General features: G+C 40.9%; 1 protein-coding gene across 1 annotated transcript in view; it reads left to right on the forward strand.

Moving 5' to 3' along the window:
- Positions 1-12,941, forward strand: part of GMPPB (GDP-mannose pyrophosphorylase B) — a 106,841-nt gene that overhangs the window by 86,266 nt on the left and 7,634 nt on the right. The window contains exon 8 of the mRNA XM_033926525.1: positions 9,093-9,220. Coding sequence (XP_033782416.1) covers positions 9,093-9,220 — 128 coding nt within the window. The remainder of the gene's footprint in view (positions 1-9,092; positions 9,221-12,941) is intronic.

Here is a 12,941-nt window from a genome sequence, read left to right on the forward strand (position 1 = left end):
TTTTAACCTTATCTTTTTATATTGTACCTGTCTGTTGATATAATTTTATGTATAGATGTTTTCATGTAGACCCCTGAAGCAGGCAGAAATGCCAAAGGATAGAACGTGTTGGGTCCTTTAATAAATAGATTGATTGCTTGGAACTTTAAGGCACCTTGTGCTTGTTTTTTGAGCTTTCTTCTTTCACACATCAGCTATAACTATTTTTTCAGATCAAAGGCCCATTTCTTTCTGTTAAATGACTCCTGAGGAAATCAGAAAGTAATGGGATAGGAGGCAGCGTTCTATTGTGGATTAAGAACTGATTAAACGATAGAAAACAAAGAATAGTATTGAATGGTCCATATTCTGAATGGAGAAGAGTTAATGGTGGAGTTCCTTCAGGGTCTGTGGTGGGACTGCAGCTTTTTAACATTTATAAATGGTCTGGAAACAGGAATCACAAATGAGGTGATTATATTTGCTGACACAAAGTTGTTAAAAGAGGATTTTGAAAAATTGCAAAAGGCCCTTTCGAGTCTTGGAGACTGGGCATCCAAATAGCAGATGACATTTAAGATGAGCAAATGCAAAGTGATGCATGTATGGAAGAAGAACCCAAGCTTTAACTACACAATGAAAGGTTCCACATTAGGAGGAAAAGGAAAATGATTTAGGCATCATTGATGAGACATTAAAACCCAGAGCACAGCAGTGACTAAGAAAGCAAATAGAATGTTAGGAATTATTAATATAGGAATTGAGAAAAAACTGAGAATATTATAATGCTTTTGTATCATTCCGTAATGCAACTGCATCTCAAAAAAGTTATAGCAGAATTAGAAAAGATATAGAGAAGGGCAATGAAAATGATGGAGGATGGGACAACTTCCTTGTGAGGAAAGGCTAAAGTGGCTCTGGCTCTTTAGATTGGAAAAGAGACAGCAGAGGTCTATAAAATACTGAGTGGAGTGGAATGAGTAGACGGGAATCACTTGTTTTACTCTTTCCAAAATTACAAGGGCTAGGAGACATGTAACAGAGCTACTAAGTAGTAAATTTAAAACATATTAGAGAGAATGTAGTAAAAGCAGTTAGGGTTATGAGTCAAAGAGACAGGAACAATAACAGTATTTACAGAGATGGAGAATGGAGGAAGAAGAGCAATTCAGTCTTGGACATGTTTAGTTTCAGGTGGCATTGAGACATCCAGACAGCACTAACAGCCAGACAGGCTGAGACTTTTTCTTGGATTTTAGGTGTAGAGAGGTAGATTTGGGAATCAATCAGCATATACTGGAAACCATGGGAGGAGATCAAGGCACCAAGGGAAGAGGTGTAGAGAGAGAAGAGAAGAGGTCATAAGACAGAGCCCTGGGATACACCAACTGCTAGTGGGATAGCAGCACCTACCAGCACATACACTAAAGGTACGATGGGAGAGATAAGAGGCAAACCAGGAGAGGACAGCTTTGCAGAATTCAAGTGAGGACATCATATCAAGGAGTTTATAAGCAGTGACTAATAGTATCAAAACAGCAGACAGGTCAAGAAGGATGAGGATAGAGTAAAGGCTCTTAGATCTGGCCAGAAACAGGTCATTGCAGACTTTGGTAAGGGCATTCTCTTTGGAGTGTAGGGGGTGAAAGCCAGATTGTAGAGGATCAAGAGTCTGTCGAGATGAAGTCAAGGCAGCGATGGAGGACAGTGCACTCGAGTAGCTTGGATAGGAATGGAAGAAGGGAGACAGTGCAATAGTTGGAGGGGCTGGTAGGGTCCAGCTTAACCATCACATGTTTGAAGGCATCAGGAACAATTGTGGTGTAAATGGATAGTTTGAGGATACAACAGATAGCAGGAATACCGTTATATTTGAGATGAGATCAAGGACATGTAGTCAAGGACATGTAGTCAAGGACATGTAGACTTGGCTGAGGACAAAAGTTGTGCGGTTTCTTCATGATTTCAGAGAAGGAAGATAAGTCAGCGGGATTTGAAGGAGGGTCGAGAGGTTAGGGCCGGGCAAGGGGAGTTGGGTCAGGAGAGGGAATAGCTCAGAAGTGGATAGCCATGGTCCTTGAGGACCACAACCCAACTGGGTTTTCAAGGTTTTTGCAATAAATATGTACGAGATTGATTTATATGTACTATTTTCTTTATATGCAAATAGATCTCATGCATATTAATTGTAAGAAATCTTGAAAGTCCAACTGGATTGTGACCATTGAGGAATGTGACTACCCACCCCTGCAATAGTTTATATGGAACTGCAGGGAGTCGCACATGACCACAGTTTAGGCAGTTATGCAATAGCACAAATTTCTTTTATTTTTTCCCAAGACAAACTAATCAATATACCAAGTCAAAGGGAGACATGCATCTAAGTCAACCTTTTGTGTCCTGGAATCTTAGTACGCTATTACCCTGATCCTCAGCGGCACCACTTGGAACTCAAACCACTCTCATTGTTCCAAGCTTTATGTGTCAGATCGTCACTGGATCGTTTTACTTTTTTTATTTTATATATATATATATCTTTTTTCTTTTTTTGAAACTATTCACATTATTTCAAGGTAATTTTCATAAGGAATTTTTAAGCATGTTACTTAGCTTAGTTCTGTGGTCTCTGGCAGGGGGTTAACACCGACATGTTTCGCATTCAAGCTTTATCAAGGAACCCCTATCGGACATAAAATTAACAATAAATTATGTCTATCAGAATAGTGACAAGAATATTACATATTCAAAAGATAGCAATAAAGGCCATCTATCTTCATAAGACCTAAATCCGCTAAACAAGTCTTACCTCCATATAAATACCGCCAAACTCTGACCACTGTATCAAGAGCAATGGCGGCGGCGTTTTTACAGGATATTTATAGAGCAAGCCCCAAGAGCACTGTACCCTCGTGGTGACGTGGCCCACAGCGTCACGGGACTGCTTGCCGGTTTTAAAGCTATAGTGTACTCATTTAAAGAGACTAACAACCACCCAGAGAAACGACTAGATTAAAGTGCCCCATTCTAGCTCTTCATTCAACCCTTTAGGCGATACTGTATTTAGTACATAAATCCATCTCTGTTCTTTATAATTGAGCCTTTCTTCACTATTTCCCCCCCCATCATCATAACCAGCATCCAAGCTTTCAATTATTCGCCAGCGTATCTGTTCTATGCTATGTTGTTTATCCAGAAAATGTTCCACCATAGGAGCTTGTAAATTTTTTGTCTTAACCCGTGACTTATGCTCATTCAACCTAACGTGCACGGGCCTAGATGTACGGCCCACGTAAACTAGGTTGCACGGACAAATTATTACATAGATTACATTAGCTGACTGACAGTTCGTATTTTTATTAGATTTTATTATTTTATCGGTCTGAGGATCTTTCCAGGAGGCTCCCGTAATTGTGGTGGAACACCATTGGCAGTGTCCACATTCTATATGTGTACCTTGTTCTTGTGTTCTATAGTTACCCAGCTTTTGTTGTATAAGAACCTGCCCTATAGTTTTCCCTTTCTTAAAGGAGAACATGGGGATTTCAGGGAATATGGGATGGACTTGCAGTATATGCCAATATTTCCTGATAAGAGATATTAATTCTTTGGCTGCTGTGGAGTAGGGAAGGACACATATTAGTTTATCTGTATCATCTTCAATTTGTTTTTCTGTCAACAGTAAATCTCTGTTCGCATATTTCGCTCTTGTGAAAGCTTGTTTTATAGATTTTGACGGGTAACCTCTGGCCTTAAACCGTCTGGTTAGCTCGGCAGCTGCTTTTTTGAAATCACTGTCATCAGAAGATATTCTGCGAGCCCTCAGAAATTGGCTCACTGGGAGGTTAAACTTCAAGCGGAAAGGGTGGTGACTGGAAAAATGTAACAAAGAATTACGGGCTACTGGTTTTCGAAAAAGTTGAGTGATTAATCGGTTTTCATCCTTCAATATACGTATGTCCAAAAACTCAATTTGAGAACTGCTATAAGAAGGGGTAAACTGGAGATTAGGGTTTCTGGTATTGATCCACTCAAAGAATTCCAAAAGTTCTGTTTCAGGGCCTTCCCACAAAAAGAAAACATCGTCCAAAAACCTCTTCCAAAGGGTAATATATTGGAAATATTTGGATGGATAAATTTCACGATCTTCAAATCGCCCCACGTACAAAGTTGCCACTGATGGGGCTAACGTAGCCCCCATCGCCACTCCTTGGACTTGTTGGTAAAAAACTCCTTCAAACCAAAAATAATTCTTCCCTATTACCCATTCAGCCAGATGATATAAAAAGTCAGTGGTGATGCGTGGATTCAATCTATTATTCAAAATGTCCCTTATGACCTCTAGAGCTTCTCCTTGGGGGATCTTTGTATACAGTGACACCACATCAAGAGTCACCAGCAATGTCTGAGGATTCATATAGTCTTCCCGTTCTAAAATTCTCAAGAGATGGGAAGAATCTTTCAAATAAGACACAACTTCTAGAGCCTCTTTAGAAAGAAAAACATCAAGAAATTTAGACAGCGGTTCCAACAAAGATCCCCTAGTGTTTACAATAGGTCTACCAGGAGGAGCTGTCAAGCTCTTGTGGATCTTTGGGACAAAATAAATAGTGGGAGTACGAGGATACTTTTCTAACAGATATTGGTATTCTTTCTTAGTAAGCATTTTCATTTCATAGTGTTGCGTTACCCAGTCATAGATGTCCTTCATTAACGTGTTTTCTGGATTTTCTATATGCCATAGTATCAGAAAGTTGACGTGTCTAGAATAACAGTCGCTCCTCCTTTATCAGCCCTTAGGATCATGCAATTACGCATGTCCTTCAGTTGTAATAGGGCTTGGTTTTGAGAGTAAGTAAGATTATAACGTTCCTTAACAAAAGATTTTTCATAAACTGATATATCCGTTAGCACCAATGTCCGAAAAACATCAATTGCTGGATCCATTGGTCCCGGAGGGCTCCACCTAGATTTGAGCTTACAGATAGATTCATCAGTCTCCATCTCCCCCACTTCTTGGTTTGCAAAAAATAGTTTTAGTTGAATTTTTCTCAAAAATTTATGGAAACAGATCTTCAATTGAAAAAAATCTGGATGTTGAGAAATCACATAGCCTAACCCAAGTTCCAATACTTCAATTTGTTTTTTAGTTAACGATATTTTAGAAATATTCACCACTGTGGATTCTATTTCATTTGAGCATTGGTTACAGGTTTGCTCCTGCCCCGTGGTGCTCCTTTGGATCTCCCCCTTGGGCGGCCTCCTCGAGTGGGTCGTGGCTCGTCCCCCTCGGGCCTCCTGTAACCAAGGGGCAGGAGCAAACCTGTAACCAATGCTCAAATGAAATAGAATCCACAGTGGTGAATATTTCTAAAATATCGTTAACTAAAAAACAAATTGAAGTATTGGAACTTGGGTTAGGCTATGTGATTTCTCAACATCCAGATTTTTTTCAATTGAAGATCTGTTTCCATAAATTTTTGAGAAAAATTCAACTAAAACTATTTTTTGCAAACCAAGAAGTGGGGGAGATGGAGACTGATGAATCTATCTGTAAGCTCAAATCTAGGTGGAGCCCTCCGGGACCAATGGATCCAGCAATTGATGTTTTTCGGACATTGGTGCTAACGGATATATCAGTTTATGAAAAATCTTTTGTTAAGGAACGTTATAATCTTACTTACTCTCAAAACCAAGCCCTATTACAACTGAAGGACATGCGTAATTGCATGATCCTAAGGGCTGATAAAGGAGGAGCGACTGTTATTCTAGACAGAGATTATTATTTAGGTGAAGCAACACGTCAACTTTCTGATACTATGGCATATAGATCTTTGCAAGAAAATCCAGAAAACACGTTAATGAAGGACATCTATGACTGGGTAACGCAACACTATGAAATGAAAATGCTTACTAAGAAAGAATACCAATATCTGTTAGAAAAATATCCTCGTACTCCCACTATTTATTTTGTCCCAAAGATCCACAAGAGCTTGACAGCTCCTCCTGGTAGACCTATTGTAAACACTAGGGGATCTTTGTTGGAACCGCTGTCTAAATTTCTTGATGTTTTTCTTTCTAAAGAGGCTCTAGAAGTTGTGTCTTATTTGAAAGATTCTTCCCATCTCTTGAGAATTTTAGAACGGGAAGACTATATGAATCCTCAGACATTGCTGGTGACTCTTGATGTGGTGTCACTGTATACAAAGATCCCCCAAGGAGAAGCTCTAGAGGTCATAAGGGACATTTTGAATAATAGATTGAATCCACGCATCACCACTGACTTTTTATATCATCTGGCTGAATGGGTAATAGGGAAGAATTATTTTTGGTTTGAAGGAGTTTTTTACCAACAAGTCCAAGGAGTGGCGATGGGGGCTACGTTAGCCCCATCAGTGGCAACTTTGTACGTGGGGCGATTTGAAGATCGTGAAATTTATCCATCCAAATATTTCCAATATATTACCCTTTGGAAGAGGTTTTTGGACGATGTTTTCTTTTTGTGGGAAGGCCCTGAAACAGAACTTTTGGAATTCTTTGAGTGGATCAATACCAGAAACCCTAATCTCCAGTTTACCCCTTCTTATAGCAGTTCTCAAATTGAGTTTTTGGACATACGTATATTGAAGGATGAAAACCGATTAATCACTCAACTTTTTCGAAAACCAGTAGCCCGTAATTCTTTGTTACATTTTTCCAGTCACCACCCTTTCCGCTTGAAGTTTAACCTCCCAGTGAGCCAATTTCTGAGGGCTCGCAGAATATCTTCTGATGACAGTGATTTCAAAAAAGCAGCTGCCGAGCTAACCAGACGGTTTAAGGCCAGAGGTTACCCGTCAAAATCTATAAAACAAGCTTTCACAAGAGCGAAATATGCGAACAGAGATTTACTGTTGACAGAAAAACAAATTGAAGATGATACAGATAAACTAATATGTGTCCTTCCCTACTCCACAGCAGCCAAAGAATTAATATCTCTTATCAGGAAATATTGGCATATACTGCAAGTCCATCCCATATTCCCTGAAATCCCCATGTTCTCCTTTAAGAAAGGGAAAACTATAGGGCAGGTTCTTATACAACAAAAGCTGGGTAACTATAGAACACAAGAACAAGGTACACATATAGAATGTGGACACTGCCAATGGTGTTCCACCACAATTACGGGAGCCTCCTGGAAAGATCCTCAGACCGATAAAATAATAAAATCTAATAAAAATACGAACTGTCAGTCAGCTAATGTAATCTATGTAATAATTTGTCCGTGCAACCTAGTTTACGTGGGCCGTACATCTAGGCCCGTGCACGTTAGGTTGAATGAGCATAAGTCACGGGTTAAGACAAAAAATTTACAAGCTCCTATGGTGGAACATTTTCTGGATAAACAACATAGCATAGAACAGATACGCTGGCGAATAATTGAAAGCTTGGATGCTGGTTATGATGATGGGGGGGGAAATAGTGAAGAAAGGCTCAATTATAAAGAACAGAGATGGATTTATGTACTAAATACAGTATCGCCTAAAAGGTTGAATGAAGAGCTAGAATGGGGCACTTTAATCTAGTCGTTTCTCTGGGTGGTTGTTAGTCTCTTTAAATGAGTACACTATAGCTTTAAAACCGGCAAGCAGTCCCGTGACGCTGTGGGCCACGTCACCACGAGGGTACAGTGCTCTTGGGGCTTGCTCTATAAATATCCTGTAAAAACGCCGCCGCCATTGCTCTTGATACAGTGGTCAGAGTTTGGCGGTATTTTTATGGAGGTAAGACTTGTTTAGCGGATTTAGGTCTTATGAAGATAGATGGCCTTTATTGCTATCTTTTGAATATGTAATATTCTTGTCACTATTCTGATAGACATAATTTATTGTTAATTTTATGTCCGATAGGGGTTCCTTGATAAAGCTTGAATGCGAAACATGTCGGTGTTAACCCCCTGCCAGAGACCACAGAACTAAGCTAAGTAACATGCTTAAAAATTCCTTATGAAAATTACCTTGAAATAATGTGAATAGTTTCAAAAAAAGAAAAAAGATATATATATATAAAATAAAAAAAGTAAAACGATCCAGTGACGATCTGACACATAAAGCTTGGAACAATGAGAGTGGTTTGAGTTCCAAGTGGTGCCGCTGAGGATCGGGGTAATAGCGTACTAAGATTCCAGGACACAAAAGGTTGACTTAGATGTATGTCTCCCTTTGACTTGGTATATTGATTAGTTTGTCTTGGGATAAAATAAAAGAAATTTGTGCTATTGCATAATTGAATTAAAGATATGGCACAACAAGATGAACAAGAATTTGGTGCACAGTTTAGGCAGGGCATCCTGCCTATTTGGTATTTAGAAAATCACTAGGAAACTGAATATCAGTCCATACAACTGGGTTGACATTTTGTTGTATTACAGGTGAGCGGTTTTGTTTTTTCAAATAAAAATTTCCTGTCAGTTTCTTTCTTCTGACTTTTTTCCTTGGGCCAAAGTTTCTAGGTGTCTTGTTTTCTGCATCTCACTTTCTTAAAGAGTTATTACATCTGTTCTTTCCTTCATGTCTGCCTTTGGAATTTTCTTTACAATGCTCTGCACATCTCCGACTAGCTAACTCCTCCATATCTCTGAACTGTTTTGAGCTGTTGAAGTACTCGCCTCGTCACGCTGGAATATCCCATCGATAGCAGGTTTTCTTGCATGGCAGCTTACCTAGTAGCAGGTAGAAACTTTTATGAACTCGAATTCTCTCACAGAGAATGAGAACTCTGGAACTGTGTTTGAATCATAATAGCTGATTTCTAGACCGCATAGCCATAAAAATACAGGAATAATATGATATGCAGAAATCTAGTTGATCAGAAATTTAGAAAAAAGAAAAGTTTTCAACAGTTTTCTGAAATGTTCATAAGACGTAGATCTAATTAATAATGGACGGAAATCTTTATCATAGCAAGCTGCTTGGTAGGAAAGACAATGCCCATGATGTTTCTTTCTTTTACAGACAAAGACTTAGAGAATATATTTTTGGCAGGGTCTGTTAATAGCTCCGGTTTAATATATTCTTTTGCAAGCATTTGATAGGAACACTAGGGGACTGAATTATTGAAGGGTTTTGTTGTTGTAGGTTTCTGGATGGACATTGGACAACCCAAGGACTTCCTAACAGGCATGTGCATGTACCTACACTCTGTGAGGCAAAAAAATCCTGACTGTCTACACTCAGGGCCAGAATTTGTTGGGAATGTACTGGTGGTAAGTATGGATTCTCTCTTACTTTTAAAATGAAAGGGACCCTTTGCCACTGCCTATACAGTACAATGCTGATGCTTTAAAACTGAGGTTAAGGGCTAGATTTAATAAAACATGTTACTAAACATTGTTTATTTGCCTTTAGATCTTGGGACAATATTACCCCAAGGTTCCTCTCCATGTCCATGCACATCAGCATCTCACCTCCCAGCACATACGGCTCCTTCCAATTTCTAATCCACAAAGGCATTACTCTGCACTGAATTTTGTGGTAAGTAATGACTTACCACAAAATTCAGTGCAAAGAAGTGCAGAGTAATGCCTTTGTGGATTAGAAATTGGAAGGAGCCGTATGTGCTGGGAGGTGAGATGCTGATGTGCATGGACGGGGAGAGGAACCTTGGGGTAATATTGTCCCAAGATCTAAAGGCAAATAAACAATGTGACAAGGTGGTGGCTGTTGCCAGAAGGATGCTAGGCTGTATAGAGAGAGGCGTAGCCAGTAGAAGAAAGAAGGTATTGTTGCCCCTGTACAGGTCGTTGGTGAGGCCCCACTTAGAGTATTGTGTTCAGTTTTGGAGACCATATCTGGCAAAGGACATAAGACTTGAAGCAGTCTAGAGGACCTCTCTTCAAATCCCAATGGGAGAACCCTGTTTTGCCACAAGCAACTTCAGAGGAAAAAAGTTGTTAATGCTCAGGTCTCAAATGCTCCGCATATAGCAGAAAAGTGGCAAAAGGAAGACTTCACAACGCTCTTTTCTAAAGAGAGCGAGGCTAGAGAACGTACGACGTACTGCCGTAAAAGAAAATGGTGTCATCAATTGGAGAAATGTCCATTCACAAATTACCGGCAATTCTCGATAGCAAAAAAAACCAAAAAGCAAAAAAGGCATATAAACAAAATTAGCAGAACTGCTTGCCATTCAAGGACAGTATTTAAACCTTTTGGGGCAATAGTGTTAAGAATGAAAATTAAACGTTGTTCTTTGTGATGCAATTTCTTCATTATAGTGCCTCCACAGATCTTTTTGTAGTTGCTGAATTACAAACCATCTGAATTCTGAAAATGGAGCAGTGAGCTTATGAGCAGAAACACAATGTCTATGTTCTCAATTGACGAGATGTCTGACCAATATACATTAGCCCACAAGAGCAGTTCAAAGCATAGATGACGCACGTAGAGGTACAGGAAGTAGAAGCTCTGAGAGGTATAATACGATCTTCATTAGGAGCTTTGAACTCGGTGATCTGTAACATAAGACCACAAACAGAACACTGTCCACAGCAAGTGTGACCTACTGTATTGACCCAGTTCCCTGACCCATCCCGGTAACAGCAGGACACAAACTATCACGAAAATTAAAGTTCCTTCTAAAAGAGAACAAAAAAGAAACATCATCAAGCGCAGGTAAAGTTGACAAAATATGTATATGCTTTTTCAAAATCTTTACACTATGCATATTATATTTCAAGACACAAGCTAACACGTCAGGATTAGTAGATATGGTCTTGTATTGTAGAAGTTGTTCTCTATGGCTCTATGTTCTCTGTGGCTAACAGAAGTTCTCGCGAGTCCCGCACTGGTCTCAATTAGGGTTATCAGTAGTGTTGCCCGATTTCTGATTTGAATCGGGTTAATCAGTTTGTTGTTGTTCTTGTTGGTTTTTTTTTTTAATCAGCCTCCCGATTCAGAGACCTACCCTCCTCCTTCCTAAAGCAGGAGTAGCAGCGCTGCCTCTTGCTGGTCGTCCACTGCCACTCCTGCTTTAGGGGTTGAGGGGGAGGATCAGTTGGGAAGGCCTGCATGTTCCCCCAGCTTCCTTAAACTGTAGCTATCCTTGCAGCTGCCATCGTCCTCAGCGGCACGTTATCTTTGCCACGATCCTGCTCCTGACATCCGAGGAGGGGCGGGACCACGGCGGAGGGAACGTGCCGCTGAGGACAATGGCAGCTGCAAGGATCACTACAGCACCTGTGATCCTGCAGGCTGCCGTATTAACTTAAGGTAAGAGTGGGGAAGCTGGGGGAACATGGTGAAGAAGTACATAGAGGGAGGGAAACGGGGTTCAAAGAGACATGCATATACTCTGGGGGGAGGAAATAATGGGTCTAAAAACAAGATGGTGGACCATGGGATTTAGGGAGGGAAGGAAAAGAAAGGGAAAAGTTGGTCACAAGGGATGGTGTGGAGGGGGAGGGGATAGAGATAGGCAGGTAGTTGGGAAAAGGGAGAACTGGTGAACCCTGGGGTGGTGGGGAAGGAAGGAGAGATGCCGGATAGGTAGTTGAGCCTCTGGTTGTCTTCTGATCAGGGTCTCCTTCTTTCTTCTTTCTCCATGCTAATCATCCATCTTCCATCTCTGTCCTCCCCTTCCATTTCCCTTCCCTCCCCCGGAGGTCTGGCATCTTTCCTTTTTTTCATCTCCATCCCTGAAGCTGCAGCGATGGACCACACCAGCCCCAGATCCACCATCTCTCCTTTTTTCAACTACCCTTCATCCAGCATCTCTCCCTCCTTCCCCACCACCCCAGGGTCCACAAGCTCTCCCTTTCTCTTCCCAACTACTCTCCTATCCAGTATCTCTATCCCCACCCCCTCTCCACACCATCACTGATACAGACCCCTGATTCAGGCAAGTTTGCCAAAAAACAGCCCATGTCGAGTCATTTAATGAGGAGGACTGTACTATCCCATCTTGCGAAGCCTTGGTGCTTTTTTTTCCCACTTACCTTTAGTAAAAAATAAAAAAAACAACAAAAAAAACATGTTGCCTTGGGTTTTGTAACCCATTGGATTCTACGAATTTCACTATTCTTTCCTTCAGTAAGCCTCACTTCCAATATTCAAAGTGTTGTCTCAAAAATTAAAGAAATCTGTCTTATAACAGTCCAGAAGGATGACTATCAGGCCAAAGAAGAGGCTGAAAATGCCAAAGTGGAGCAGCTGCAGCAGGAGCAGTACAGAACTGTGAGGCAATGAAAGCCAAGAAGAACTGAATGGCAAGCTCCAAAGGAAGTTACAAGATATGTAGCTCTGGGAGGAAGAGTGGGCAAAGATGGCTGGAAGAACCCAGCAAGGGTGCACTCAGCTAAAAAAAGAGAATAATGTGTTGTCCCATAAGTTGGCTCAGCTTGCTACCGAGACGGCTGTGGGGCAGGAGTGCCAGAAGCAACTAGAAAAATTAGATGCAGAGCTGCAAGCCATTCAGGAACAGCTATGAGATGAGCCCATCAAATGGAAGAAGAATCTGCCCAAAGTCCAGGGAAGTGGCTTCTTGACACCCATATGGGGCTGAGAGAGACTACCTGGGTAGGTTGACTCTGAAGAGAGGGGCCTGACAACCTCTACAGAATTCTAGAAGGAGTTAAGACAGGCATGCTTGCCTGCTGATGACATATGAGTGAAGAATGTTACAGTGAAGTTCTCAGGAAGTGGATACCTCCTGGGATTTGCTGTTCACTACTACCCTACACCATACCCTACCCTACCAGATGGGAAGGAATCCCATTCTAAAGATGCTCCTTGGGTGGAGAGAGAAGGAGTTTCCCCAGGAGGAATACAGGCTTTGAGTAACGGTGAATCAGATCCTCAAGGGATGAGGGTGACCACCAAGAAGAAAATCCATAGAAAATAACAGGTGCCAAAGGAGTGACACCTTGCAAGAAAACAGAATGGGCCAAAACAGACCTTTAAAAGTTGCTTTAGGCTGCCCAGTCCTGA

The sequence above is a fragment of the Geotrypetes seraphini genome, chromosome 17 (assembly GCF_902459505.1).
Source record: "Geotrypetes seraphini chromosome 17, aGeoSer1.1, whole genome shotgun sequence".
In the NCBI taxonomy this organism is placed as follows: Eukaryota; Metazoa; Chordata; class Amphibia; order Gymnophiona; family Dermophiidae; genus Geotrypetes; species Geotrypetes seraphini.